Genomic DNA, 27,888 nt, shown 5'->3' with positions numbered 1-27,888 from the left:
CTATAGGGTACAAAAGAGGTGGTACCAAAGTCCCCATACTCACAATCCTCCAAAATGGAACATGACCATAAATTCTAAGGGGTGGGATCAAGGCCGTGCACTATAGGTATAATTAAGCCTGCTAAGAAAAAGATGGTCGGAAAAAGGACAGGGAAATCTCTGTGGTGTACATAGCTATGGATATGCTTGCTTGATTAACCCCAATAAACATTGCATTACCTGCTCTTGGATTATGGTCTTCTGCTTTCTGTTTGTGTGATAAGAACCAAGAGGAGGAAAGGGAAAAAGCCCTAACATCTGTCAATGGTACTAGTTTACTAATTACCTAACTCAAACAAGTAACAACTTGGTCATCTGGCTTTCCATCAGTTGCGATGATAGCCCGAGGGCTGTTTGGAATCTCTGAGTTTTCTTCCTCTTGTTTTGCATCTGCCATCTGTAGAGTTTGCTCTGCTGATTGTTCTTTCTGAGGTACACTGTATGCTCCAGCATTTTATCTTGAGTTTATTTGTACTGGGTCTCCTTTCAAATATCCTTCTGTCAAGTTCTTTCACTTTTCTCATTAGACCCATCATGGCTGCCACACTGAGGTGGAGAACGCTGTTGGCCTTTGATCCTTTGATCCTATGCACTCAATGAGAAGTTTTTGTCTTTTAAAGATATTTCTGTGGTGAACTGTCCCATGCAATTCAGAATGCCTCCAGTGCTAGTCAGAGCTGTGTCAGGTGACTTCAGCTCTAGAAGGGGCTGAAGGATTGTAAGGCACGTCTGAGATGACTGTTACATTGGCTCCTAAGTTAATTTCAAAGTCAATAGTGTTTCTCTGAATGATCAGTTTCACTCTCCAGACAGGCTCTGTATCATCACATATAATAGATCCCAGAAACAATTTTGCAAATTTGACACCATCAGCTCAGGATTAGACTGTGAACGGCTAGCCATCTAGGATCATAGAATGATAGAATCATAGAATATCAGAGTTGGAAGGGACCTCAGGAGGTCATCTAGTCCAACCCCCTGCTCAAAGCAGGATCAATTGCCAACTAAATCATCCCAGCCAGGGCTTTGTCGAGCCTGACCTTAAAAACATCTAAAGAAGGAGATTCCACCACCTCCCTAGGTAACCCATTCCAGTGCTTCACCACCCTCCTAGTGAAAAAGTTTTTCCTAATATTCAACTTAAACCTCCCTCACTTCAACTTGAGACCATTACTCCTTGTTCTGTCATCAGGGTACCACTGAGAACGAGTCTAGATCTCATCCTCTTGGGAACCCCCTTTCAGGTAGGTTGAAAGCAGCTATCAAATCCCCTTTCATTCTTCTCTTCTGCAGACTAAACAATCCCAGTTCCTCAGCCTCTCCTCCTAAGTAGTACTCCAGCCTCCTAATCATTTGTGTTGCTCCTCCGCTAGACTCTTCCAAATTTTTCCACATTCTTTCTTGTAGTGTGGGCCCAACACTGGACACAGTACTCCAGATAGGCCTCACCAATGTCGGAAATAGAGGGGGAATGATCACGTCCCTCGATCTGCTGACAATGCCTGACTATACACCAGCCCAAATGCGGTTAGCTTTGGCACAAAGGCAAACACCGTTGACTTAGATTTTAGCCTCTCACTCCACTGTAACCTCCTAGGTTCCTTTTTGCAGAGATCTGCTTCCAGCCATTTGGCACGTTTCTCCTCCCTTGGTGTTCCACACTAACTAGTAAGAGAGGGCCTTCATCCCCTGATCTGAACAACCTTGTTATCTCTAGACTGATTCTTGTCTGAATATTTATCGCTCCTCTGGAAATTTCCACTACATGCACTGATGAAGTGAGTATTTACCACGAAAGCTTAGACTAACAGACTTATTGGAGGATACAAGGTGACACTAGGACTTTGTCGTTTTTTACAGATCAGACAAAGGCAGCTACCCCCCTGATGATCTAAATATTCATAATTCGGAACAAAATTTAAGCTTGGTTCTTCAAAAAGTTTACAACTGAAACATTGACTTAATACAGCTTTGAAAACTTTACTATTCAGAAGAAAAAATGCTGCTTTTAACCCATCTTAATTTAAATGACACAAACACAGAAAAGCAGTTTCCCTTATTTTAGCTCTAAGAATGTTTTTAATCTTTCTCTTTAATTGTTTTAGGTTGTTTACAGTTTAAGACATATTGTACTGTATTTGCTTTTTTTGGGAGTTTATTTTGAGGCGGGAGGTGGAAGTCTCCTGCTGTGCTGACCTGGTTGCGTACCTCCAGTTCCAAATGAGATGTGTATGGTTACTGTCAGGTTCTGTAACTTTGGGCTTCCAGTCTATGCAGTATGCCATCAAACATAGCCAGCAACCCTTCCATATCCATCCTTTGTGACTGTCCTCAGGAAAAATCAAAGGATTTAAAGAAATGTCTGTTTGCTTCGCAAAATAGCAATGAACTAAACACCATATACTTCAGGTTTCCTTATGGAATTTTATAGCAAATTTGACAAATCCTTGCCAAAATGCTGCTTCTAGTCTGTCAATTTGCTGAAGGTCTGTGAAAGCTGAAGTTCTCTGAGCAACATGAAGAGGGAGATGTTGATGAAATCCTGCCAACCTGTGTTGCTTTTTTTTTCCTGTCTGCAAACCTTCATTGCTCCTTCTTCTGCCTGCAACTTCTGTTGTCTCTCCTCTCTGTTTTCTTTCGCCTCTGGCACTGCTTAACTTTGGGCACCATTCACATACACTCTTGTACATGGTAGGTGGCAGGGGCTGCTATTCAGCAAGTCAAGCTCCTGTACCAGATAAGAACTGCGCTACAGAGCTTCTTTTCCAGAGAAATAACTCACCATATGTCTCCCACAATAAGATCCCTTAATGCCTCTGCTCAGGCGCACGCTGAGGTTAGCTAACAGTAAGTTGTTACATGCAACGCCCACTTCATGGCTGAACAGGGTATAATACAACTTTTAACCTTCCATTACACTCATCCAATGCCACCAGCCCCCTTAGCACGAGCTCCCTCCTCATTCAAGACATTTCACCCACAGTGAACAGCCAATGAAAACACCACCTCTGTACTGTGCCCTGGCACTTCGCACCCTGTGCACCCAGAATGATTAAGACCAGGCAGAGCAGGGCAGCCCAGGATAATGCAGTATGACCACAGGCACCCGTGACTCTCCCACTGTCAGTCTGAGGCTGGCGCGAGGGGAGCTTTGCATAGAAATGAACAATGCAACAGAGAGAGATTATCCTGTGAGCATTGCGTGTAGGGGGGGAGGGGACAGGGAGCTCTCCCCAGTCACTCATTGCACGCCAGGACAGAAAGTCGTAACAGGCTGCGGACACAGTCAAGGGTCTCAGCTCACTGGCTGCTGTTTTTAAATCAGATGGGCCTTGCCCTGATCAGGCTGGAACCAGCAGACAGGAATCAATCACTGCTCAGCACGGCCTGCATGCTCCCACCAGGTGTCATTGCGCCCCTAGATTTCGACAGACCCTTGTGTAAGGGGATTGTTGGCCCCTACTAAAACTCAGTGGGGCTTTTCAGGCGTAGCTACTCCAGTACAGAAGGAGGGGAAAGGTTCGATGGAAAATTCACGGACCTGAGGCTGACAGTCCCAGGAACAATGGGGAGAGACCCAGTGCTCAAGTCAGCCCACTACTGACAGGATGCGGGCAAGCTAATCAGGAGTCAGAGGCCAAGGTTTAGTATCCAGCTCCTCCCTGTAAGCTGGAATTGCCTGGAAGAGAAGTGGGGCTGAGTAACGTGAGAGTACAGGGCCAGAGTTAAGCTGGGAAGCAGAGCCGCGCAGTCACGAGAGAGAACCAGAGAAGCAGCCCCAGCCGAGCAGAGTCACAGAGATCAGCCACAGGGAGACCCTGTTGCTGGGATGGACAGCTATAATCAAACCAGATCCAGAGAGGTCAGAAAAAACAAAAAGAGACAGCCACGGATCTGGAGGCAGGTAGTAAGCAGCAGCAGTCGCTGAGGCAGAGTGGAGCCTGGAACTGGGGGCTTGGAGCCAATACCAGAGCCAGGCGTGATGAGCAGCTGAGGAGAGCAAGGGCCTCTGACGCCCGGCAGCAGCCGCAGCACAGGAAAGACGCCTCCACCAAGAGGCCTTGCAATGCCAGATGATGGAGGGGGATCGTAACCCAACAGCGGCAGGAGCCGTGCAATGCTGGGAAGAAGGTTCTGCCACTTAAAAGCACATGAGGGAATGCATGTTGGCCCAATTAGAGGGACGAAGTGTCTTGACCGCTGCATCCCTCAGCACAGCCAGGGCCTGAGAGAAAGGAGCTGGGACGTGTGAGAACAGACTGTGAACTTCGCCTGACACTCCATAGACATCTGTTTGTGATGCTCCCTGTGCCACAGAGCGAGGTGACGTGTTTTTCCTTTAACCTTTTCCCATTTTCCTTTTTTTTTTTTTAAAATGATTGCTGTTTAAATAATTGCATTTGCTTGAACTTGGGGAGAATTTGATCAGTGGTCAGGAAGCTTCCCAGTGTACAGAGAGGCCCCTGGGAGTAGTGTGACACCTTAGCCTGCCTCTAAGTGACCACCACAGGTGGAGGTCCATCCTGCCCAACCTTGTTGGAGTTTAGGACATCTACTGCCACAAAGGAGAGTGAGGGGAGCCATGAGGTCAGGCAGGCTCTGTAAAGAGGAGTGGAGCGACATCCAGGATTCCCCACCCACCCTCCCTCCCAACCAACATGGGACAGACCCCCCCCCCCCCCCCCGAGAACTCAGATTCCTTCATTAGCCCATTTCACCGGGGTACTGTATAAGCCAAGAAAGTTGCCCACAATAGCGGGACCATTCCCCTGCTTACACATGGAAAGGAGCTTCTCCCTTAGGCTGCAGCTTGCAGCTCATCCTCTGTGATCCAGCACTAGGGAAATTTAACTCTTGATGGGAGCAGAGGATGTTTTACCTGTTCTATTCAGTGATGCTGTCGTCTCCATCACACCTGCAAAGAGAAAGGGAGAAGAGTTGGAATCTGGAGCGAGGGGGAAGTGACATATTTGTCACTGTATAGCGTCCCTCAGAGTCCCTGCGGATCACCAGACGTCACTTATACAAACTCCCTCAGAGCAGCACAGGGTCTGTGTGTTAGTGATTTAGGGCTCACATCCCCCTGTGCTGACTAGTGACAAACCAGCACACTGGGGTCTGTGATGGATGCAGGAGCTATGTGTGCTGATGTCTGCGCCATTCTGACCCCTCAAAGGTTCCACCTCACAGCATCCATGATGCTCTTGCACACAGGAGATGGGAGAAACTGGTCTGTGACCAAGGGGGTGGGGGGCAGGCAATTAAACCTATCTTCCCTCCAGAAAATTACAGCATGTAGCAGAAACATCTCCTGTCACTCACCTGAGCAATTCACTCCAACATCTTCTTTATGATCACAATTGCTCTCACCCCAGGGCTTGGCAGGACAGTCCCAGAGAGATGACTCTGTCCCTCTGCAATTCAACGATTCTACCCAGATGGGACCAGTCCCCTCACCGAATGCAGCCTCGCCTGGGACTGGTACAGCAGATCCACAGCCCAGTTGTTTACACACAACTTTGGCATCTGCCATGTCCCAGGAGTCATCACAAACTGTTCCCCAGGAGCCACGATACCAAACCTCCACTCTCCCCGAGCATCCGTCCTCTCCTCTCATGACGCGTAACTTTTCCTGGTCTGGAAATGCAGAAACCTCACATGTTACTAGGACAGCTGGGGAAATTCCTTAGAGACCAAGAATGAGACACAGGGAAGCAGAGATACCTGTGCAGCTTGTAGAGTTTGGACACTCAGCAAACAGGGTCTGAGATGGTTTCTCTTTTTTTCCTATGGAGAGAAAATGATGAACTTAATGTACCCAGAACAGTGTATGGTGTAGGAGAGAGTAGGGTTTATCTGTATATTAAACCCCTAAATTTCTGCAATTTTATAAACTTAAATCTAAAATCTAGTTTGTTTCAGAGCTAACGGATTTATTACTCAGCGGATTCTCTGGCTGTTGAAATCTTTATGCAGCCCCCTGCTGGTGTGTGTGTTTGGGGTTATCTGAGTCTGTTCCATCCACCCTGTGTACAGCTGCTTCTGGCCCTGTTTGAAGGTAAACAAATTTATCAGCTGAAACTCACCTACATTATTGCGGGGATTCAGAGACAAGAAATGGTGGTATTAGAATTGAGACCGAAATAGGACTTTAGATCTGAAACAAACTCTCACTTACATGCACAGACACAGACACACTTTTTGAGAATTCTGATCCTGACCCAGATTTCACATCCTGGGGGTCAGGAAGCAGGGGCTGCAGCAGAGCTAGTCTCGAGGCAGCCTAACAAGCACAGTGGCCTGTATTCTCCTGCCTGATTGGTGAAACCGTCTGATTGGTGGGAAGGGTCAGCAGTCCAGCTCCTGAATCAAGCGCCATTCAGCAACTGCTCAAAGCACTTCCCACAGCTAGGATACCTTGTTTTCCTGTCTTGTTCCCAGATCTGCTCTTGCCTTGACTCCAGACTTACCCCTTGCCTTGCTCCAGGTAACCTGGTCCTGACACTGAGCTCTGATTCCTGACTTCTGCCTTCATCTCTGGCCTCCGGCTCTGACCCTTGCCTCCAATTTCTGGCTACCAGTGCTCTACCACTGGGCACAACTCCTCCTTCAACCATTCAGCTTGACTATCCATGTCCTGGTCACTGACCTTGGGCCCACCTCTGATTGTTCATACCAAAAGTATAGTGTGGCAAATTGCCGGTACTGTTCTCTGGGTCTCGCGCTTTCTCTTCTCTGGGGTAGTGTGGCAAATTGCCGGTACTGTTCTCTGGGTCTCGCGCTTTCTCTTCTCTGGGGTAGGTTCAGGGCGATATTGCTTGCCTCTGAACCAGTTCTTAATCACACTCCAGGTCCCAACCCAGGGCCCTGGGGTTGTGGTGAACCTTGACTAGCGGTTTCTTCCCCTGGGTTACTTCCTCTCATACCGTCAGCTTGTGAAGGGCTTCTCGCCTCTCTTCTATACAAGCCTGGTGCCCCTTACCTAGGGTTTCTGTTGGGCTTCCCAATCCACCGCAGCACTCCTCCAAACCTTCTATTTCTCTCTGGACAAACTCTTCTCTTCTGCAATCTGCACTCTGCTCCATCCAACCTTTCTCCTTCAACTACCACCCTGTCTGACTGAAGCAGGGGTTTTTATATCCCAGAACTGAGTCAGGTGAACTGAGAGGTGCTCTAATTGGAGTCAGGTGCTCTAACTGGAGTCAGGTGCTTAACTGAAGTCAGGTGCTCTAATTGGCCACAGCTGTTTCTAGTTAATCTAAAGCAAACCTTCCTCCCTTGGCAGGGAATAAGGCCCCCTGCTACACTTTTATGCTGCCCCTCTGCCATGCTGTATCACAATAGCCACAGAGATTCCCGAAATTGCTACTAATGGGAGGCAGTTTACAGTGTCGCTGGAACAATTTTTTACAGTTGGAGGCTGAGAGTAAAACGTCTCATCCTCAAATGCGATTACCTTGTCCCCTTACCATTTGTGCCCCTTCTCCTCTAAGTTGGGGCCAGGGACTGGCTGTTGCACTCGGGGGGAATGGATACGGGGTAAGGGGACTGAGGCTGGACCACTGCTGGGCAGGAGCAGAAACCTGCTGTTGTGGGGCCAGTAGCAAGGACCGTAGTGGCGGATCAGCAGTGGAAGGGCTGGCAAAGCCGGACCCTGCACAAAAACTGGGACGGTTAGCATGAAGCACATGCTCGACCCTAGTTCCTGCTTATGGGCATGGTGGGCTTGGTGACTGTACTGATGTAACACCACGGCTTGTATAAATAACTTGATCCTGTTGTCTCTTCCAGGGGCTAATTCTTCATATGATGGATAATGAAAATATGTCTGTCACTGCTGCGAATGTAAGTACTCTCTATACTGAAAAGTAAATACATTCACAATTTCTATCACACCCTTTCAATGAGTTAAACACGTAGCGGATGTGAGCATGCATGCGCACAGAGAGTTTCAGAATTTACTCACTGAAGAATATGGGTCTCTTCTGCCGGTTATCACAGGACTGCTGTTTCCACATGCCTGATGGGCACTGCCAGAGGGAGCTGTGCTGCTCACTCTGCATGCAACATGGTCCAGCCCACGTGGGACCAGAACCTGCTCCATATTTCAGAAGTCTCTTGCAATCTGCCCTCTGTCCCACAGTTTCAAACAGCTGTTTGCAGACAATTGCTGGGGTTGACTCCAGACATCCCCATTGGAGCAAACACTTGCCCCACGTCCCATTGTAGAAAACTCAGTAGCGCCCAGCACAGTCACTGTCGCTCACCGCTCAGATCTGTGAATTCTAGAAGGAATGCACAAAAAGGGAATTTAAATCGTCTGATTCTTGAACATGAACTGGGCGATGTGTGAGATTGGAAATCCGTGATTGCCTAACAATCCTGTGCTTCCATTTCTGCAGGAGCAAGTGTCAGAGAGCATCGCTCTACGAATGGGAGACTCTTCTGGATGCCACAGGACCATTAGAAATACAATGGTCACCTCTGAAAAGTCACCAGTTCCAGCAGTTACACACACATATACCTGCAGTACAGCAGTGACTGCCCTTCCAATACACTACTAGAAATGCAGCAATATCTCCAATACTCCTGGGGTGGGAACAGTATGGGAAATGGTGACTTTCTATCACGACCCTAGTAGTAGGAGTATAGAGAGTAGTGATCTATTTTCTTTAAAAGGGAAACTGAACACCCCATGGAGGAGCCCAATCCCAAGGCCTCCCTTCCTCTCCCCCTACCGCACATGTGGGGCCAGCCTGAGCCCACCCTGACCTCCCACCCCATTGTTGGGACAGCCTGAGGTTCCCTCTACCTTCCTCACCCACGTGCAGGCCGGCAACCAGCCCCATCCTGTCACTCCGTGTGGGGATGTCAGCAGCTAAAGCCCCTGTCTTCTGTCCTCCCTCCAGTGGGACAGGGTGGCCACAAGACCCCTGCCATCCACCAATACCTGCCTAGCTGCCCAGCCACAAAGCCTGCTTTGTCCAATGAGTCTGCCCTCATGATCACTCGGAAGAGCAATGGTGCCCTTTGCCACTCGGGATCCATGCCCGTAAAAAAAAAGGACGTGTCCTGGGCAAAACCAGGTATATGGGGAACCCTATAGAAGAGGACGTGAGGAGGACTCTATCCTCACTGTCATCTCACTACGGGTAAAAGCGATTTTAGACTGTGCAATTTCACTTGGTTCATATCCCACTTCTTTCGCAATAACTGCCCCTATGCTCCTGTCAATTGCTCTGTGACGATCACTGATCACTTGGCCTCAGGCAGAAAGGGATCCAAATGTCCGCTGTTTTGCCCAAAATCGAGTTCAGGAATGGCCGTTGGCAGAGCTCTGGAAAAAAAGGTGACCGTCCAGGCATTCGGAATCTGGATTGTAGACGCGATATATCCCTATAGAAATTGAACGCGCCGATAAAGGCTCTATCATTCTAGAGTTCCTCTCCTCAATTGTCATGCCCCCTCTCAGTTAAATCCTCTGGTAACCAGGCTCACCAAGGGCATTCCTGAACTAGGACCTGAGCAGAGAACTCCGCGTCCTCTTTGTGTCTGCAGTTGTGCTGACCCCAGCTCTGGAAGGACACTCCCAAAGTTCCGATTCATTCCCAGAAGCATTCACATCATCCAGCCAGATCTGCTCCCGGATCCTTCCCCATAATGAGCAGGATAGTTGCATTGATGCATGTCCACATCCCATTGTTTGCAAACGACATTGGAGTCTGACAGATCCCAGAAATCATCACAGACTGTCCCCCAGCTGCCATTGTAATAAATCTCCACTCTACCGGCACAGCGACCTGTCCCATTTACCAGTCTGATCCTCCTGCTTCCTGCAGGGATAGATCCCAGCTTTTAATATACAATATAATGATAACTAAACAGCTTCCATGCAAATCAAAGATGATATTGAAATGCTTGCAAAAGTCTGTCTTTAACAAGAAACAGAAAAGAAGAGAAGCTGAGTAAGGAAACAAGGAATACTTTTTACAGAGCAGTATTGATAAACAGCATGTTAGTATAAGGGCCTAATTCTGAATTCCTTACTCATCAGAGCAATCCGTAGGGGACTTATCACATGGGTCAGAGCTGTTTGTGAGACAAAGGGTTGGCAGATTCAGCCCTTACTCAAAATCTTAAAAATTTTCAAACAACTCTTAAATGATAAGCATCAAGGTGTTCAAGGAATTATTAGGCAATTAATTTACTCAAATCCAAATGTTCTTTTCAGTTGTTACAGAATGGGGAGAGTGTGGCACTGGCTGACCAGGTCATGCTAGAGTGTACTGAGATCAGTTCACTCATGTAGATCAAAGTAATGGCTAGATGTATAAAGGTGTATTCAGATGTTTAAACTTTATGAAAACTAGTGGAATGTTACTGGTATTGTTTTCACTCATCTGTTCCTGTCATAATGCACATGGTAAATACACTTGTAGCTAAATAACACATCAGATAAAGGATTTAAGGACTTTAACAGAAAATGCTAATTTCAAAGCAAATGGCCATTATGCATAAGGTCAGAAGTAAAAAATTAAAGTGCATTCCTCACTCCCTGTCATCAAAGGAAAAGCCCACATGGGTAGGCTGTCACTTGTTTTCTGTGAGAAAAATATATAAATATGGATTCAAAGAAAGATCCTGTATCTCTAGGCTGTCTGGATTCTAACAAAGAAGAAGAACTGAATGAGAAGACAGAGATCCCCAAATAAAGGGAATGAAAGGCAAATTGGATCCATGTGTTTACAATAAAGTCCCAGACACTTAGAGCCTAATTCTACCCTGCTGAAATCAACTGTGAAGCTCCCACTGATACAATGGGAACATAAATGGGTTGTTAATGTCCCTTAGTTACCCTGCAGTTGCAATGGGCATGAAAAATGATATCAGTGCAGTAACATGCAGTGCATGACATAGGGAAATAGTTAAAATATCTGTTACTTGTTTACTTTTACGGTGGAACCTTAATGTAAATAATATACCAGCAAAAAGAACAATAGAATTATACTGTACAATAGTCATGTACAACCAAAAACAATGAAAAAATCCCAGATTCCTATTTTTTTGGTTTGTTTTCCTTTAAATGAAGGGAAATTGCACAGTTATAAGATTAGGACTTAATAATGTCACATAAGGGACAGAGGGTTAGATCCACAAACGTAGCTAGATACCTAACTGCCTCTTTATAAATACATAATGTATAAATCATTACATATTTATTGAAGCAGCGACTTGACTCTCCTACATCCCAGGCGAGTGACCTGGCCACCAGCTAGAATCAATCTGTAGCTTTTTTTCTGATTCAGTGACTGATTATTTGTACAAAGTGGAACATTTCCAGCTGAGTGACCCTATACCGGGGTTCCAAAACTTGGTTCATGGCTTGTTCAGGGTAATCCCCTGGTGGCTGCGAGATTTTTTGTTTACCTAAGCATCCACCAAACGTATGGCTGCTCACAGCTCTCAGTGGAAGCAGTAGCCCAGCCTGCGCCGCTTCCCACAGCTCCCATTAGCTGGGAATGGTGAACCACAGCCACTGGGACCTGTGAGCAACCGTACCTGCGGACGCTCATGTAAACAAACCTCCAGAGGTTTCCTCTGAACAAGCCGCGCACCAAGTTTGGGAAATCCTGCCCTATACTCTATAGTTACTACAGCACTCACCTGTGTTGACGTCCCTCCTCCAAATCAGGCAGAACATGGACTGAATGTAGATTTCCCATGTCCCAGTTGAGTGCTTTAAACACTGGGTTATGGGTAAAATGGGGAGATGAGAGAGCTGACCTGGCTTACATGCCTAGCTCCAGGCGTGGGTTCATGACTGAGATCCCTGAGTAGAGATAGCTGCTTACCTCTGACTGTGTGTCAGGGGCCTGAAGTTTAGGTCAATGGCAGTTTGGAATCTAAATAACTTTGTGTATCTAGGAAAGGAGTAGGCAAATGTTTTTGCCCGAGGACCATATCTGGTATGGAAATTGTATGATGGGCCATTAATGCTCAGAAAATTGGAGGTTGGGATCCAAGAGGAGTGAGGGCTCTGGCTGGGGATGTAGGCTCTGGTGTGTGGCTAGAAATGAGGAGTTTAGGGTGCAGGAGGGTGCTCTGGACTGAACCGCAGGGTTTGGAGGATGGGAGGGGGATCAGGGCTGGGACAGGGGGTTATGGCACAGAAGGGGGTAAGCGGTGCACACTCCGGCAGCGCTTACCTCAAGTAGCTTCCAGAAGCAGCATCATGTCCCCTCTCCACCTCCTACTCAGAGGCACAGCCAGGCAGCTCTGCACGCTGCCCTGTTCGCAGGTGCTACTGCTTCAGCTCCCATATGCCACAGTTCCCGGCCAGTGAGAGACCGGGGGGCAGCGCTTGGAGTGGGAGCATCGTGTGGAGCCCCTTGTCTTCCCCTACATGTAGGAGCCAGAGGTGGGACATGCTGCTACTTCCGGCAGCCGCATGGAGTGGAGCAAGCCCTTGGCCCCACTCCCCAGCTGGAGTGCCGGCACATGGCAAGCCCCAGATCCCACTCTCCAGCTGGTGCTCGATAGCTGGATTAAAACATCTGGAGGCCAGATGTGGTCCTGTGGCCATAGTTTGCCCACTCTTGACCTAGGCCCTACTCCCTTCCTTGGTATTACACTGCTGGCAAGTTTAAGTGGTTCTCTGTTCATCTTTCTGGCTTCCGGTGCCTAAATCTCTCCATGCATCGAATGGGGAGCTGGGCATGTGACTCTGGGCTGAGGATTCCATTGGATGGCATGGCACCTAGGCGTTAGGCAGGACCGGCGCTAGCGTTTTGAGCGCCCTAGGCGGACGGCACTTTCACCGCCCCGCGCGCTGGTCCCGCGGCTCCGGTGGAGCTGCTGCAGTGGTGCCTGCAGAGGGTCCGGTGTGCCTGCGGGCAGTCCACCGGAGCCGCCAGAGCAGCCGACCATCCGCAGGGACGACTGCGGCAGCTCCATCTGAGCCGGGGACCAGCGGACCGCCCTCAGGCACCACTGTGGCAGCTCCACGGGAGCTGCCTGCCACCCCTCCGGCGGCGCCCTGACCCAGGGGACACCCTGGGCTGCCGTCTGCCGCAGCGGCGCCCTGACCCAGGGTCAGAGGGCGCCGCAGCCACGGGGTTTCCCTGGCAGTGAGCCCTGTGGGTCTTGAGGCTCCCAGCGGTGCGTATTACAGACCCAGGGGAAACCCTCCGGCACTGCGGTCTGCCGCTCCAGCTCAACACCCTTCTCTGCCTAGCGATCAGCGGCTCTCAAAATTCAAATAAAAAATGGGGCCGCTTTTGGCGCCCCCAAATCCGGTGCCCTAGCAACCGCTAGTCCACCTAAATGGTTGCACGACACCTGGCGTTTAGGCCTTGCAACACCAAGTCCCTTGGGATCTACCCCGAGCAAACTATCCCATTGCACTTCTTATCCAGACAGGGCTGTATATGATTCCTTTCTTACTATGTTTTTCTAGATTCAAGACAGCACGTTTTTAGATTTAAAATGAAGAAGTCCACTATAGATCATTAGGAGTTGCTTGGCAAGTTCATCCTTTTTCAAACTACAAAATATGAATGACCATGAATTATTTTTATGTTCTGCAAATAAATTAGGATTTTCATAGGGCTGTTTCAAGCAATTTTAAAATTAATGTGATTAATCATGTGATGTTAACAATAACAGAATATCTTTAGTTTAATATTTTGGATTTTCTACATCAAATATATTGATTTCAATTACAAACAGAGAGAAATGGTACACTGCTCACTTTATGTTTATTTTTTATTCCAAATATTTGAACTGTAAAAATGCAAGAAATAGTATTTTCAATTCATCCTAATAAAAGTACTTAGTTGCAATCTCTTCATCATGAAAGTTGAACTGTAAACCACCAAAAATGAAAAACAACCTTTCTGCTGGTTTGGCATCTGACTCAGATTTAATGAATAATGAACATGCATTGGTCTCCATCCTTGGACCATTTATTGAGCATAACCTGTCATCACGTCTTGACTCATGTCCCCTGGAATGGTGGGTGAAGCATGAAGAGACATTATGAATCTTCAGACGCTCTGAGACATTAAATATCTTGCGAGCTGATACAAACAGTGCAATCTGAAATGCTGTTCTCACTTTAGGTGACATTTGTGAATAGAAGCTGGCAGCATTATCTCTGCAAATGTAAACACCTGTTTGCCTGACAACTGGCGAACAAGAAAAAAGTAGGAACTGAGTGACTTGTAGGCCTCTAGAAGTTTTACATTGTTTTTATTTTTGAATGCAGGTTTTTTTGTAATAATCTACATTTGTAAGTTCAACTTGTCCCTCTTAGATTTTTGAAGACACTGTCAGATTGTTAAATCTTGGGTCGAGTTGCTACAGCTTTCTTTAGAAATCTTCACATTTTTGTGACCTTCTTTGATTTGTCTATCTTGTGATGACTATAGTTTTTTTAAATGAACAATAGGTGTTGGGTATGTGAAACTGCAGGTGTTATAAACATGAGATATGGTGGGCAGAATGCAGGCAAAACAGACAGGAGACATCACAATTCTCACAAAGCAAGGAGTTGAGTCACAAATTTAATTAACACATTCTTTTTTTAATGAGCGTCATCAGCCTGGAAGCATGTCCTCTGGAATGGTGACCGAAGCATGAATGGGCATATGAATGTTTAGCGTATCTAGCATGTAAATACTTTGCAATGCTGGATACAAAAGTGCCATGCAAACTCCTGTTCTCACTTTCAGGTGACATTAGAAATAAGAAGCGGGCAGCATTATCTCCTGTAAATGTAAACAAACTTGTTTCTTTTAGTGATTGGCTGAACAAAAAGTAGGACTGAGTGGACTTGTTGGCTCTAAAGTTTTACATTGTTTTGCTTTTGAGTGCAATTATGTAACAAAAAAATCTATATTTGTAAGATGCACTTTAACGATAAAGAGTTTGCACTATAGTAATTGGATGAGGTGAACTGAAAAATACTGTTTCTTTTGTTTATTATTTTTAGAGTGCACATATTTGTAAAAAAATAATAATATAAAGCGAGTACTGTATATTTTCTATTCTGTGTTGTAATTTAAATAAATATATTTTAAAATCTAGAAAAACATCCACAAATATTTAATAAATTTCAATTGGTATTCTATTGTTGAACAGTGTGATTAAAACTCCAATTAATCATGATTATTTTTTTAATCTCAATTAATTTTTCAAGTTAAACATGTGAATTAACTGTGGTAAATCGACAGCCCAAGTTTTTCAACAAAATCTGAACGTTTTCAATGAAAACAGACTTTCTGTGAAAATCTGTAATCTTATTGTGAAGATTTTTCATGAGAAAAAAGTTTTGATGATTTTTTTGAACAGCTATATACATAAAATTAAGAGAGAAAGAAGTTGCTATAGTGCATTAACCCTACAACATGGCTATGCTTTATTCTGTATATAATATATTTTAACTATAAATGGGTCACAGTTTGAACCTCAGATCCACATCATTTCAAGGACTGCTGAGACCTCAGCACAAGGTGGGGTGGAGGCAGGCCCTAGGGTTTGTCATGTTCCCGTTGAACCAGGACAGGATATTTATAAGATTTTCACACTAAGTCACCTGAGCAAATGACACCGACATCCTCAGCAATTCCTGCCTGGGCTGTCTCAGATGTGGAGTTGTCACAGAGAGTCAGACGAGTCTCATTTCCTGCACACTGGACCCTTCTCAGCCCCACAGGTCCTGTTCCTTGCTCAGACTTAGGAGGGTTATAAGCTTTCTCAGCGACTCCGCACTGGAGCTGCCTGCACACCACGCTGGCATCGTTCATGTCTCACTGATCATCCAGGACTCTGCTCCACACACCATGGAGGGAAATTTCGACTGTCCCTTTGCATTGGCTCTCTCCATACAACAGTCTGAGCGCCTCAGAACGACCTGGGCTCACAGAGACACAAAATAAGCTGAATAACACTCCCTGCTGGTACTGCATTAGATATAACACACAGGTGTGATATGAAGCACAGGTTTCTGTGCCAAGTGCACTGCTGTGCAGTGATACATGGAACAACCTCTCTCAAGGGTTTCATTTGTCTGTCTACTCAGAAATGCAGGAGGCGATGAAGGGAAAGAATTCCCCAGCTCTGAGATCAGAGTTTGCATGATGTGGAGCTCTCTCCTCCCTAAGGAGTCAATGTGAGTGGAGAGTGCTCAGGAACACCTGGAAGATCAGGCCCCTGGTTACCAAAATGCTCTGTGCAAAAGCACTCAGTGATCACTCAACACACTGGTAGCAGCAGCACTGTGAGATAGCTGTGGTTTACAACAGGAGTCTAGGTATTGGCCTGCAATAAGCTCACCAAGAGCCCCACTTCCCTTCTGCAATTCCCAGATCCAGACTGCCAGGACGCATGGCTCCTTTAAAGAAAACCCTGTCCTGTTTGTCCCTGTTCAATGTAATTGGTGACCTGTGATCACCACTCCAGCTCCAGACTCATAATGAGCTATCACAGCAGGATTTTTCTAGTCCAGCTCTGCAACTGTGGACACTTGAGTTACCTTTCTCATGGACTCTGGTTGTTGGCTTGGCTGGAGATGATGCTTGGAGGGGTGAGTGACCTCTGGGCAATAAAGATTTATACAATGTATATGGCACCTTACATTTCAAAGGAGACAAATGCTTACAAAATATTATCTGTAAACCTGTCAAATCTTCCTAAATATCTAAGCAGTTATAAGAATATATGTATAGAGGACAGTAGCGACTCCATACTTAAGACAGAGATTCAACTACTCTGTTTTTTATTAAAGTTATGTATGGTCTCATTCTCACATTAAGGCTCCTGTACTCTGAGCAAATGTAAATGAGCCCTTAGGGTTAGTAAGAACTGGGCCCAGTGTAATCTCCCCTTACTTCCCGCACAGAATCTCTGTGTCAGTATGATCCACATTCCTTGTACTGCAGCTGTTGACTTTATCTCTCTGATAGGTAGCAAAAGATGCAGTGGGGAGGGGACATAGATTTTAGCTGGATACTCTGAGCCTCTGTTACATTACGGGCAACCCACCTGGCAGGTCACACCCTAGTCACCCTCTGAGGGCTGAACAAGAGTGCAAGGGAGGGGGGAAGGTTATAAATATAGGAGTTGAAGGGCTTTTACACACTTGAAAGGCTACAATGGCACAGCTGCAACGCTGCAGCTGCACCTCTGTAGCCCTTTAGTGTAGACCCTATCTATGCCGACCAGAGGGGTTCTCCCATTGCTGTAGTTCATCCACCTCCCTGAGAGGTGGTAGCAAGCTTGACAGAAGAATTCTTCTGTTTACTTAGTGCTGTCTACACTGGGGAAGAGGTTGGGTTAACTATGTCAGTCAGGGGTGAGGATTTTTCATACCTCTGAGTGATGTAGCTGGGTCAACCCAGCTTTATAATGTATTCCATGTTGAAGAGAGCCCTGTGGACTCAGTGGCTGATAGATGCAGCACTGAGAGATGTGTCTGCTGTGAGGACTGGTCCCAGCCTCTATACCTCTGTAGATACAGGGCAGTGCTATGCCAGCTTTATCTGCTAGGGAAGTCCTCCACTGGCATAATATTTAGTGTACCATGGTGTGTTCTATGGACCTAGAGGGAGAGTTGGGGGCAGCATTTGTTACTGTGGAGACCACAGAGACTATGGAATTTACATTTCACTGTCAGCTGACTGCTCTAAACTGGGACTCTGTCTCAGTTAAAGAGAGAGAATGGGGAAACACTTAGTGAGATGAGGATTTGTGAATTCTTGCCTGACTAGCTGGGTTTATGGGGAAAAGACAGTGTTCTATGGAATGAGAGCCTTACAGAGATCCAGGGAACAGACATTGAAGAGGCTGCTTCTAATTCTGACTCCACTTTGAATACAGGCTACAGATTTCTGTTGCAACAGCAAATGAGAGACCCAGTCAACTCTTAACCCAAGCCTAGGGCTGGAACACTGCTAGCTGCCAAGATCCCCGGTTGTTTCATTGCTCACCAAGTTCCGAAGTGTTTGAAACGACTGAAGTACTGCCATTTCTCAAGCTCTGAAGACACACTACATGTTACAGCCACACTGCAAAGACTGAGAAATCATCTCTAAGAAAAGATCAGCGGGGAATGTGTTTTGATGCGTGTCCTGAAGCATAGAACATGTTAAATTGTAACCGAAACAAAAGGGGGAAAGTCTGTATAAGGAGAACCTGTGGATTCACTGTCTAATAGCTTTTGTTTAAAAGTTACTCATAGTATTCCAAATTCTTTTTAAAAAATTTTCTGTGAGCATTAAATGTTTGTTTTACTAAGGCCATGTCTACACTAGGGGCACTCCAGTGGCAGAAGGGGTTTTACTATTGCTGTAGATAATCCACCTTTCCGAGTGGTGGTAGCTAGATCAATGGAAGTATTCTTCTATTGTTGTCTATACTGGGGGTGAGGTTGGCATAGTTATGCCATTCAGGGATGTGAATCCTATTGATCTCATTGATGAAAGCTGCTAAATGCCTCAAACGTTACTGAAAATCAAATGTAGGCTCTTAAACCAGTTAGGCATTGCCATGCTGAATAGAGCAACAGCGAAACAGCTGTAAACACCTGGGCGTAAGCCACTATGGATAGACAGTAGATAACTTGCCATCTATCAGCTATTGAAGTTTTCTGGTGCGGCATGAGGAAGCCTTTGAAGATTGTGGAGAAGAATGCAGGAAAAAGGACCCTTGCAGTATTTGTTTTGCATTGTAGAGGAGGATCTTCATCAAAGCACCAGCTGCTCTCACTAAGAGCAGGATCTTTGTGAAAGTTCCCAGCTGCCTCAGGTGCCAAGCTCTGGAGCCATCTGGACACTTTCCTGAAAACTGGGATCTTTTGCAAAGTAGTGACTATTTCTATGAAGTGTGGTGGGGTATTAATGATCTATAAACATACACACCCACTGAGCAAACTCTGCAGCTGAGGACTGCAGCCCACTAGCACACAATCTGGCATGGACAAGGGGGGATGGCATTTTGGCCAGGAACACCAGGGCAAACACCTACTTTTCGATAGTGAAATGGGATTGTAATGGCCCCACAGCTTGGATGAGATCTCTGTGTATAGGTTGTTTCTGCTACACCAACTTCAACTTGATGAACTGCTGAGTCAGCCTTTCTGGGACTGAGAGAATCTATGAATCACAATCCTCAGGTTTATAGTACAGAGCCATTCTCTCTGGTTCACTCTAGCGTAGTGCTGGGATCCATCTTGCCACCCCTCATTGCACCCGGAGAAGCCTCTGATCAGGGGAACTTAAACAAAGAGAGCAACATTCCAATACTCCTACTTACCTCAAGCACAGTAGTCAATGGGACTACTTGTGAAGATCCTAATCTGGGCAGTACACTGCACTGTAACTAACATATACATGTCTATAATAAACTTACCTGAGCAAATAACCCTGGCTGTGTCTCTAGGGGAGCAGGCTGGTTTGCCCAGGGCCATGCGAGAACAATTCCACAGGCAGGATTCAGTCCCTTCACAATGAAAACCGTCGCTCCATATGGTTCCGCTCCCTTCCCCGAAATGGGCTCCTCCCTGGATCGACTCGGCATATCCACAGTTCAGCTGACGGCAGAGGACGTTGGCATCTTGCAAATCCCAGTGGGAGGCACAGAGGCTTCCCCATGTGTCTCCATGTCGGATCTCCACTCTCCCGGAGCACTCGGTGCCGTTCACTAACCTGCCTCCCAGGCAGCCTGAGCACGAGGGAAGGTGAGTGTTGAGATGGCGCAGTGACCAGTGTTAATGGCAACGACAGGGAAGGGAGTGGGGAACAGGAAGGGATTTTTGCTCATGTTCAATGCTAGCAGTTACTCTGTGGGGGCTGTGGGACTATTCTGCACCAGCACATTCACAAACTGATATTCAATCCATCTTACTTAGTGCAAAGGTAAGACAAGGGACCAGAATTTGGTTTCCTTGGCACTTTCCATACTAAAGGCATCACAAACATTTCACAGAGGGATCAGTTCCAGCGGACTTGGCTGGTGCAGGGACAGGGCGTCAATTCATGGGCCAGTTCCCCACCTGGTGTAAATCAGCATAGCCTCACTGAGCCCAATGGAGCTTGGCCGATTGACACACTGTGAAGAACTGGCTGAGGATGTTCCCAATCCCCAGTTCTTTTCTTTCCCACTGCAGCTGCTCACCTGAACACACCACGCTGGCTTCGCTTTCAGGGGGACACTGAGTTGTGCCTAGCGCAGTAACAAGACAGTCCCTCAGACGGGATTCGTTCCTCTCACAGGCAAATGTGCCATTCCAGACAGGTCCGTCTCCTGTGCCAAAGAGCCGCTCTGCTGGCATCGACATGGCAAATCCACAATTAAGCTGCTGGCAGAGGGTGTGGGCAGTCTGCAAATCCCACTGGGAGTCACAGAAGGTTCCCCAGGTGCCTCCGTGGTGAAGCTCCACTCTCCCCGAACACCGTGTGCTGCCTTTTGCCAGCCTGTACCCGCCATACCCTGAGAACAAGGAGAAGGGTGCTCAGAGGGATATTTCTGTTGGGATAATTATTTCCCAGTTTACTGGGCACTTTGTTAAATCAGGATGCTCAGACTTGACAATCAAGATCTTACAGTGCAAGCATTATTGCCAATGTCTGCCCTGGGTGAGGGGTCTTGTACCTCTCTAAGGTCAGGGTCACACCTGGGATGGATTCTCTGTGGGTGGGATCAGTCTCTTCTTTCGCTGGTCAGGAGTCTGAAGGGGCTGTCCCCAGGATATCACACAAACATCATTTGAAGAAACCAAAGTTCTTATGTGCCATGGGTGTTGTGTCTGTCCTGGATTATTATCTCACTGAATCCAAGCACTAGAACTCAGTGGTCCAACTGAGGGTGATATCACTACAGAGTGGTAATATTATAGCAAAGTGACAGTTCTGAAATCGTTAAGGTTAAGACGAGCTATTGTTTTAAGCTCAACCCTTCTAAGTGCTCTAAAATCTACACGGTTCCTTAAGTTATCTTGATATTTACTGTGATATTCAGTAGCACAGATGTCTATAAGTGAATCAAATTTGGGGCCATTTGACCAAGCAGTTCCCAAGATTCAGCTCCCAGAAAAAAGACAGCTTGGCAGATTCTGGCAATTTAGTTTTGCTCACACAGATATATGAAATTAGGGCTCAGCTCATTGCACCAGGGTCTCAGACACACGAGGGTTACCCTCAACAGAGTACATGGCATTAACCAGCCCTTTGAGGGAAATCAAATTAAAACCTTATTTCAAAAAGAATTCACTTCTCCAGTGAGGTGCTTGAGAAATTTGCTTGCCTACTTGTTCACCTAATGCATTATAGTAAGCATGTGCAGTGAGAGGAGCTGGCTATTTGGAAAACTAACAGTAAACTATGAGACATGGGCGGTTTTGAAGATAAATAGGGGTCACTGAAGTTGGGCACCAACCTGGAAAAATAAATAAATTAAAAAACAGGCGTTCTCCTCCAATCTGCCTCTCTTAAAGGGGGATTTTTATTTGGGGGAAATGTAATCTGAGTACAGTGGAATATTTGGAAGGAGCTCAATGGGAGGAAAGGGTGGTGGAAGAGTAGGTGGGACTAAGGGGAGAGAGATTGCAGGATCAGATGATGGGGAGAGTGTGACACTATGCCCCATTTCCTTCATAGAGATATGGTTATGATATATGATTATGGAATAACTAAGATGTAGTTTATGCAAGGTGAGTCTTGTCAGATATCATTGGAAAGGTTATGATTTACTGAATACGATTATCATATTTGTATATATGTATCATTTTGGTATCTGAAGATAGGCATATTGTCTATACATCTATTACAAATGTGTTTACACCTGGGAACACCCACTAGACAGAATGCAATCATTCTAGATGACTGGCTGGAAAAGTTTATTAGAAAAAACAATAGGTCTTAGAAGATACTCACGGCCAGGTAAGTCTACCTAAGATACACCGACTTCAGCTACACTATTTGCATAGCTGAAGTGGCATATCTTAGGTCGACTCCCCTCCCCCCAGTTAGTGTAGACCTGTGCTTAGAATCATTAGCAATTATCTTTGAGAACTCATGGAGTATGGGTGAAGTCCCAGAGGACTGGAGAAGGACAAACACAGTACCTATCTTTAAAAAGGGGAACAAAGAGGATCCAGAGAACTATAGACCAGTCAACCTAACTTTGATACCTGGAATGATACATGAACAAATTATGAAACAATCAGTTTGTAAGCACCTAGAGGATTATAAATTTGTAAGGAATAATCAGCATAGATTTGTCAAGAACAAATCATGCCAAACTAACCTAATTTCCTTTTTTGATAGTGTTACTGACCTCAAGGATGCTAGGCGGTGTTAGGATATAGATATTCAGGCATGTCTGCAAAGGCCTATACTTTAAGAATTTAGGTGTACTCTTATCACTTAGCTAGTTATAGAGGTATAAAAGAAAGAATCAAAATCACTGTCTGTGTAATGGCCTTCTCTTACTGTGACAGTCTGAGGCCTGGTTCTTCAGTTAAGCAGTAGAGGCACCATAAGCTGAGAAGTGTACGGTCACATCCACACATTCCAAACTAGTCACATTGAAATAAGGTGCTATTGGGCTATTAGGAATACAGTTCTGTCCTGATATTCCTATCACCTCCAGAGAAAGGGAAGAGCCTAGAAGATGTAAAAGGAAACTTAGTTTGATAGCATCCTGTCTGGCAAGAACTCACTTATCAATAGACACAGCTGGAAAACCCTTATGTCTGTATAGATGTAGTTGTGAAATCCTCACTTCTGTATTGTTTTGTATGTTTATTTGCATGGTCTCTGTCTGGTTCTGTAACTGTTTCTGTCATGCTGTATAATATAATTGTTGGTGTGAGAGAGCGAATGAAGGTGGTGGTAAATATAATTGGTTAATACCATGTTACAATATGTTGAGGATTAGTTAGTTTAAATTTCAGTACAATGATGTTAAGGATAGCTAAGCAAAACAGGTTTTACTAATATAGTCTGCAGTCAATCAGGAAGGGGGAGAATGGGAACAGGGACTGGGGATGGGGGAATTGGGATCATGGTTTGCTAAAGGGGGAATGGGAACAGGGGCTGGGAACAGAAACAGGAACACAGACAAGGCTCTGTGGTGTCAGAGCTGGGAAGGGGACACTAAGGAAGGAAAATGGAATCATGCTTGCTGGAAGTTCACCCCAATAAACATCGAATTGTTTGTGCCTTTGGACTTCGGGTATTGTTGCTCTCTGTTCATGAGAGAAGGACCAGGGAAGTGGGAGGGTGAAGGAATAAGCCCTCTAACATCTTGGTGCCATGACTCGGATGCATCACATCAGACAGGTGAGTGGCAGCCTGTAAATCCCCCTCCCCAACAGTCCACGCAGCTGCTTGGAGGGGGTATAGTGAACTCTCGTGATGGTAGTTGTGGGTTCTGGCAAGCCAGAGTAAAGGATTTTTTGGATAAATGAATAAGGAAGAACCAGAGCCCATACCAGGTGCAGGGGTCAGCCTGGGATGAGATTAAAAAGGAAATGGAGGAAGTTTTAGGGGACCCAGAGGAATGGCGGGTTGCTAAGGAGCCCACCCTCCTCTAATATATGGGTAGTGGAAGAAGTTCCCTGCACATGGGGACTGGATGCCTTCCAGGGAAAGGAGGCACTTCAGTCCACTTGTGAGAGGTTTGAAGTAAGGGCAGCAGTATGGGAAGCTGCCAGTAATCTTTCAAGTTTGGTGCTGTTTCAGCAGGGGCTGCTGAAGTGTTGTAAATTAGTTGGGGTGGTTAAAGATGATTTGGCACAACAGGGTTTAGAGTCAGAAGCAGAGTTAACAGACCACGCTTAGAGACAGGAGCTGGGACTTGGTCCTGGACAAGAGAAGGAAAAAAGAAAAGGTTTCAATGTGGAAAATGGCAGGGTTTGCAGGAGCAGGTAACAACCCCTAGTCTTCTCCCAGAGCCAGAATGAGAACCTTGGGGTGAGGGTTCCCAGCTGTTTTAAGCTGGGGAGCCTATATGGTATATCTTGATTTTAGTAAGGCTTTTGACACAGTCTGACGTTGCATTGCAATAAGCCAGAGGTGGACAAACTATGGCCAGCGGGCCACATCCAGCATGGGCAGCAGCCTGCGTGGCAGAGCAGAGTGGCAGTATGTATAGCTCCGGGTGGTGCAGCAGCCAGACATGCTTCTCTGCATGCTCTGCTCGGCATGGTAAGTGGGCCAGGGCTGGAACTAGGGGGTTGTATAAGGGGCAAGAGGACCTGGGGAGGCAGTCAGGGGACAGGGAGCAGGGGGTAGTTGGATGGGGAGGAGATTCTGTGCAGGGGGGCAGTCAGGGGACAAGGAATGGGAGGGCTGGATATGCATGGGGTCCCGGGGGGCCTGTCAGGGGGCGGGGGTGTGGATGGGATCAGGCCAGTCAGGGAACTGGGAGCAGGAGGGTTGGATGGGGGTGGGGTCCCGGGGGGTAGTTAGGGGTGAGGGTCCCAGGAGAGGGTGGTTAGGGGACAAGAAATAGGGGAGTTGGATGGGTCAGGGGTTCTGAGGGGGGCAGTCAGGGAGCAGGAAGTGGGAAGGGTCGGATAGCGGGTGGGGGCCAGGTTGTTTGGGGAGGCACAGCCTTCCCTACCCAGCCCTCCATACAGTTTTGCAACCCTAATATGGCTCTCAGGCAGGGGTGACTCTAGGTATTTTGCCACCCCAAGCACAGCAGGCAGGTTGCCTTTGGTGGCTTGCATGCGGGAGGTCCCCGGTCCCGAGGATTCAGCGGCACCCCTGCGGAAGGTCTGCTGAAGCCACAGGACCAGCAGATCCTCTGCAGGCATGCCGCTGAAGGCAATCTGCCTGCCGCCCTCGTGGAGACCGGCAGAGGTCCTCTCGCGGCTTATCGCCTCAAGCACGCGCTTGGTGTTCTGGTGCCTGGAGCCGCCCCTGCCCTCAGGCCAAAAAGTTTGCCCACTTCTGTCATAAGCAAATGAGGAAAATGCTGTCTAGGGACAATTATTATAAGGTGAATGCACAACTGGTTGAAAGAGAATTGTTATCAATGGTTTGGTATCAAACTGGAGACCGTATCTACTGTGGTCCCACAGCAAACATTCCTGGGTCCAGTGCTATTCAGTATTTTCATTAATGACTTGGATAAGGGAGTGGAGAGTATGTTTATAAAATTTGCAGATTACACCAAGCTGATAGAAGTTGAAAGCACTTTGGAGGACAGGATTAGAATTGAGAATGACCTGGACAAATTGGAAAATGGGTTTGGAATCAACAAGATGAAATTCAATAAAGACAAGCTCAAAGTACTACACGTAGGAAGAAAAATCAAATCCAAAACTACAAAATAGGGAATAATTGGATAGGTGGTAGTGTGGTGAGATGTGGATAGATGTTTGGCTATGTGTGTGTGTTCCCTCTGTGTGCCACTCCAGCCCTGTGCAGACAGCTGACACGGCAGACCTCAAGTCAACCGCCCTATGACCACAAGATCTATTAAGGGACAAAGGCACCAGGCCAGGCTTATTGTTGACACACCACGTTAATAGCACCTGGCAGACTCTACGAGGATGCTACGACATGTATGTCCGTGACAATGGACACAGCTCAGTGAATGGAGGGACTTTCCGTTCCCCCCTCGGCTGGACAAAGATGCACCCTCTGAGTTACATCATTATACCCCACTACCATCAAGTTAGTACTGCCCCTCTGAAATAGTTACTGCCACATGATGTCACCTTGTACATGTTGGCTTGATTAAACTATTTCTATTATGTACTGTCATCCTGACCTTATCTTTTAGGAGGGGTCAGTATGTTCCTGTTATTCTTGGGGAATCTTTTTGTACTATCCTAGATAACGGGATATTCTGGTACCACTTGATATCGGGATGTGTTTGCGTGAGCACTCTGTGCCCAGCACTTCTTAGGAATGTGTATTTCTGCAACATCTGCCCTGTTCTTGCCAGGTTCTGTGAGCAGGGTCCTATCTCATACCAGGCCTCTGATACAAGGGCATATGTCTCAGGCTCTCTTCCTACTACAAGTAGTACTGCTGAAAAGGATCTTGGGGTAGCAGTAGAGCACAAATTGAACATGTCTCAATAGTATTATGTAAATGTGAAAAAGGCTAATATTCTGAGGTGCATTAACATAAGTGTCATATGTAAGACACAGGAGGTAATTGTCTTGCTCTATTTGGCACTGTTTAGGCTTCAGCTGGTGTCCTAGAAAACATGTGGACAATCTTTTGGATGTGAAGATAGTCTAGAGAAGAGCAACAAAAATGATAAAATGTTTAGAAAACCTGACCTATGAAGAAAAATTTAAACAACGGGCATGTTAAGTCTAGAGGAAAGAAGACTGAGGGGAGATGTAAGAACAGTCTTCATATAGGTTAAGAGCTTTTATAAAGAGGACCAGGCTTAGTTATTCTCCCTTTCCACTGAAGGTAGAACACAAAGTATTAGGCTTAATCTGCTGAAAGTTCTGCTGCTGGCAGAAGACAAGTTTCAGGGCACTGAGAGGAAGGGGAGTGTTGCTGCGGGTGAAGACAGCACTAGGGAATGGATGGTAGTTCCCCTATCTCGGGTGAGAAGAGGGCAAGTGCAGTCTCCAGGTGAGCAGCCAGGGAGAGGGGTGTTTTCTGTATCCATTACCAGGGTGACATTTCAACCTGAAATTATCACACCAACATTGGCAGGGGAATAGAGGGCAGTTAAAAAGTCCAAAGACAGACTAGGCTGAAAAAATATGTTGGTAATAAATATGGTATTGATACAGTGATATACTCAAATTGGTGAAAAGCTCCTGGTATCAAGTAAGTTTCACATTCAAATAAAACAGAGGTGTCAGGCCTCCGAGTTGTCAAGCAATGTCTGCCTCAGAATAAAAATAGCTACATGCTTTAAACATTAATGAAATGTGTTGTTCAAAATTCTGTGGAAACATTGACAAATGTCCTCAGTAATGTAACAAATAACTGAGAAGCAGGTGTACAGATGATTTTTTAGCGATTTTCAAGCTTTAGCGACGCGAGTAACCCCATTTTGATTTAAAAATTTTGGGGGACCCCCAAGTCCCTGCTGCTCACTCCTTGCTCTGCCCCCTTCCCTGCCTCTTCTCCAAGACTACGCCCCTGTCCCTCCCCCTCTCCAAGGACACACCCTCGCTCACTCCATCCCCGCTCCTTCCATCACTTGTTCTCCTCCACCCTAACTCACTTTCACCAGGCTGGTGCAGGGGGTTGGTGTTCAGAAGGGGATGAGGGCTCTGGGAGGTAGTTTGGGCATAGGAGGGGGTGCAGGGTATGAGAATTTGGAAGAAGTTTGGGAGCAGGAGGGGGTGGGGGTGCCAGATCTGGGAGGGAGCTTGGATGCAGGCTCTAGGCTGGGGTGGGGGTGTGGAACGGAGTGAGGGCTCTGGGCTGGTGGCACTTACCTTGAGCAGCTCCCAAAAAATACTGGCATAACACGCTGTCAGTGGTTCCTGGCCAATGGGAGCTACAGAGTCAGCACTTGGGCTGGGAGCAGCATGCAGAAACTCCCTGCTCCCCACTCCCAGGGACGTACTGGCCGCTTCTGGGAGTGGTGCGGACCCAGGGTCCCCACACCTCCACCTCCCTCCCAGCACCTCCTTTATGCTGGGTTCCCCTCAGGGACCTGAGTTTGAGAAATGCTGAGTTAGGTGTTATGAGCTAAAATTACCACATGTGCGTACTGTGATATGGCATGGCCAGAGGGCAGCAGGAGAGTGATCGATGGGAGATTTGTAAGCCCCAGGATGATGAGAGCCTTATTCCCTGTAGAGGGAAGAGAGGCTGCTACAGATTAATTAAACACTTGAAACCAATTAAGCCA

General features: G+C 46.6%; 2 protein-coding genes across 2 annotated transcripts in view; both read right to left on the bottom strand.

Moving 5' to 3' along the window:
• Positions 1–15,893, bottom strand: part of LOC116837054 (antigen WC1.1-like) — a 153,225-nt gene extending 137,332 nt beyond the window's left edge. The window contains 1 exon segment of the mRNA XM_075069146.1: positions 15,635–15,893. Within this exon segment, the coding sequence (XP_074925247.1) occupies positions 15,635–15,845 (211 nt within the window). The 5' untranslated portion in view covers positions 15,846–15,893.
• LOC116820780 (antigen WC1.1-like) overlaps positions 1–27,888 on the bottom strand; it is a 309,052-nt gene that overhangs the window by 141,180 nt on the left and 139,984 nt on the right.

Source organism: Chelonoidis abingdonii, chromosome 1 (assembly GCF_003597395.2).
Source record: "Chelonoidis abingdonii isolate Lonesome George chromosome 1, CheloAbing_2.0, whole genome shotgun sequence".
Lineage (NCBI taxonomy): Eukaryota > Metazoa > Chordata > Testudines > Testudinidae > Chelonoidis > Chelonoidis abingdonii.
The sequence above is the reverse complement of the archived record's forward strand: the minus strand, read 5'-3'. Positions and strand labels throughout refer to the sequence as shown.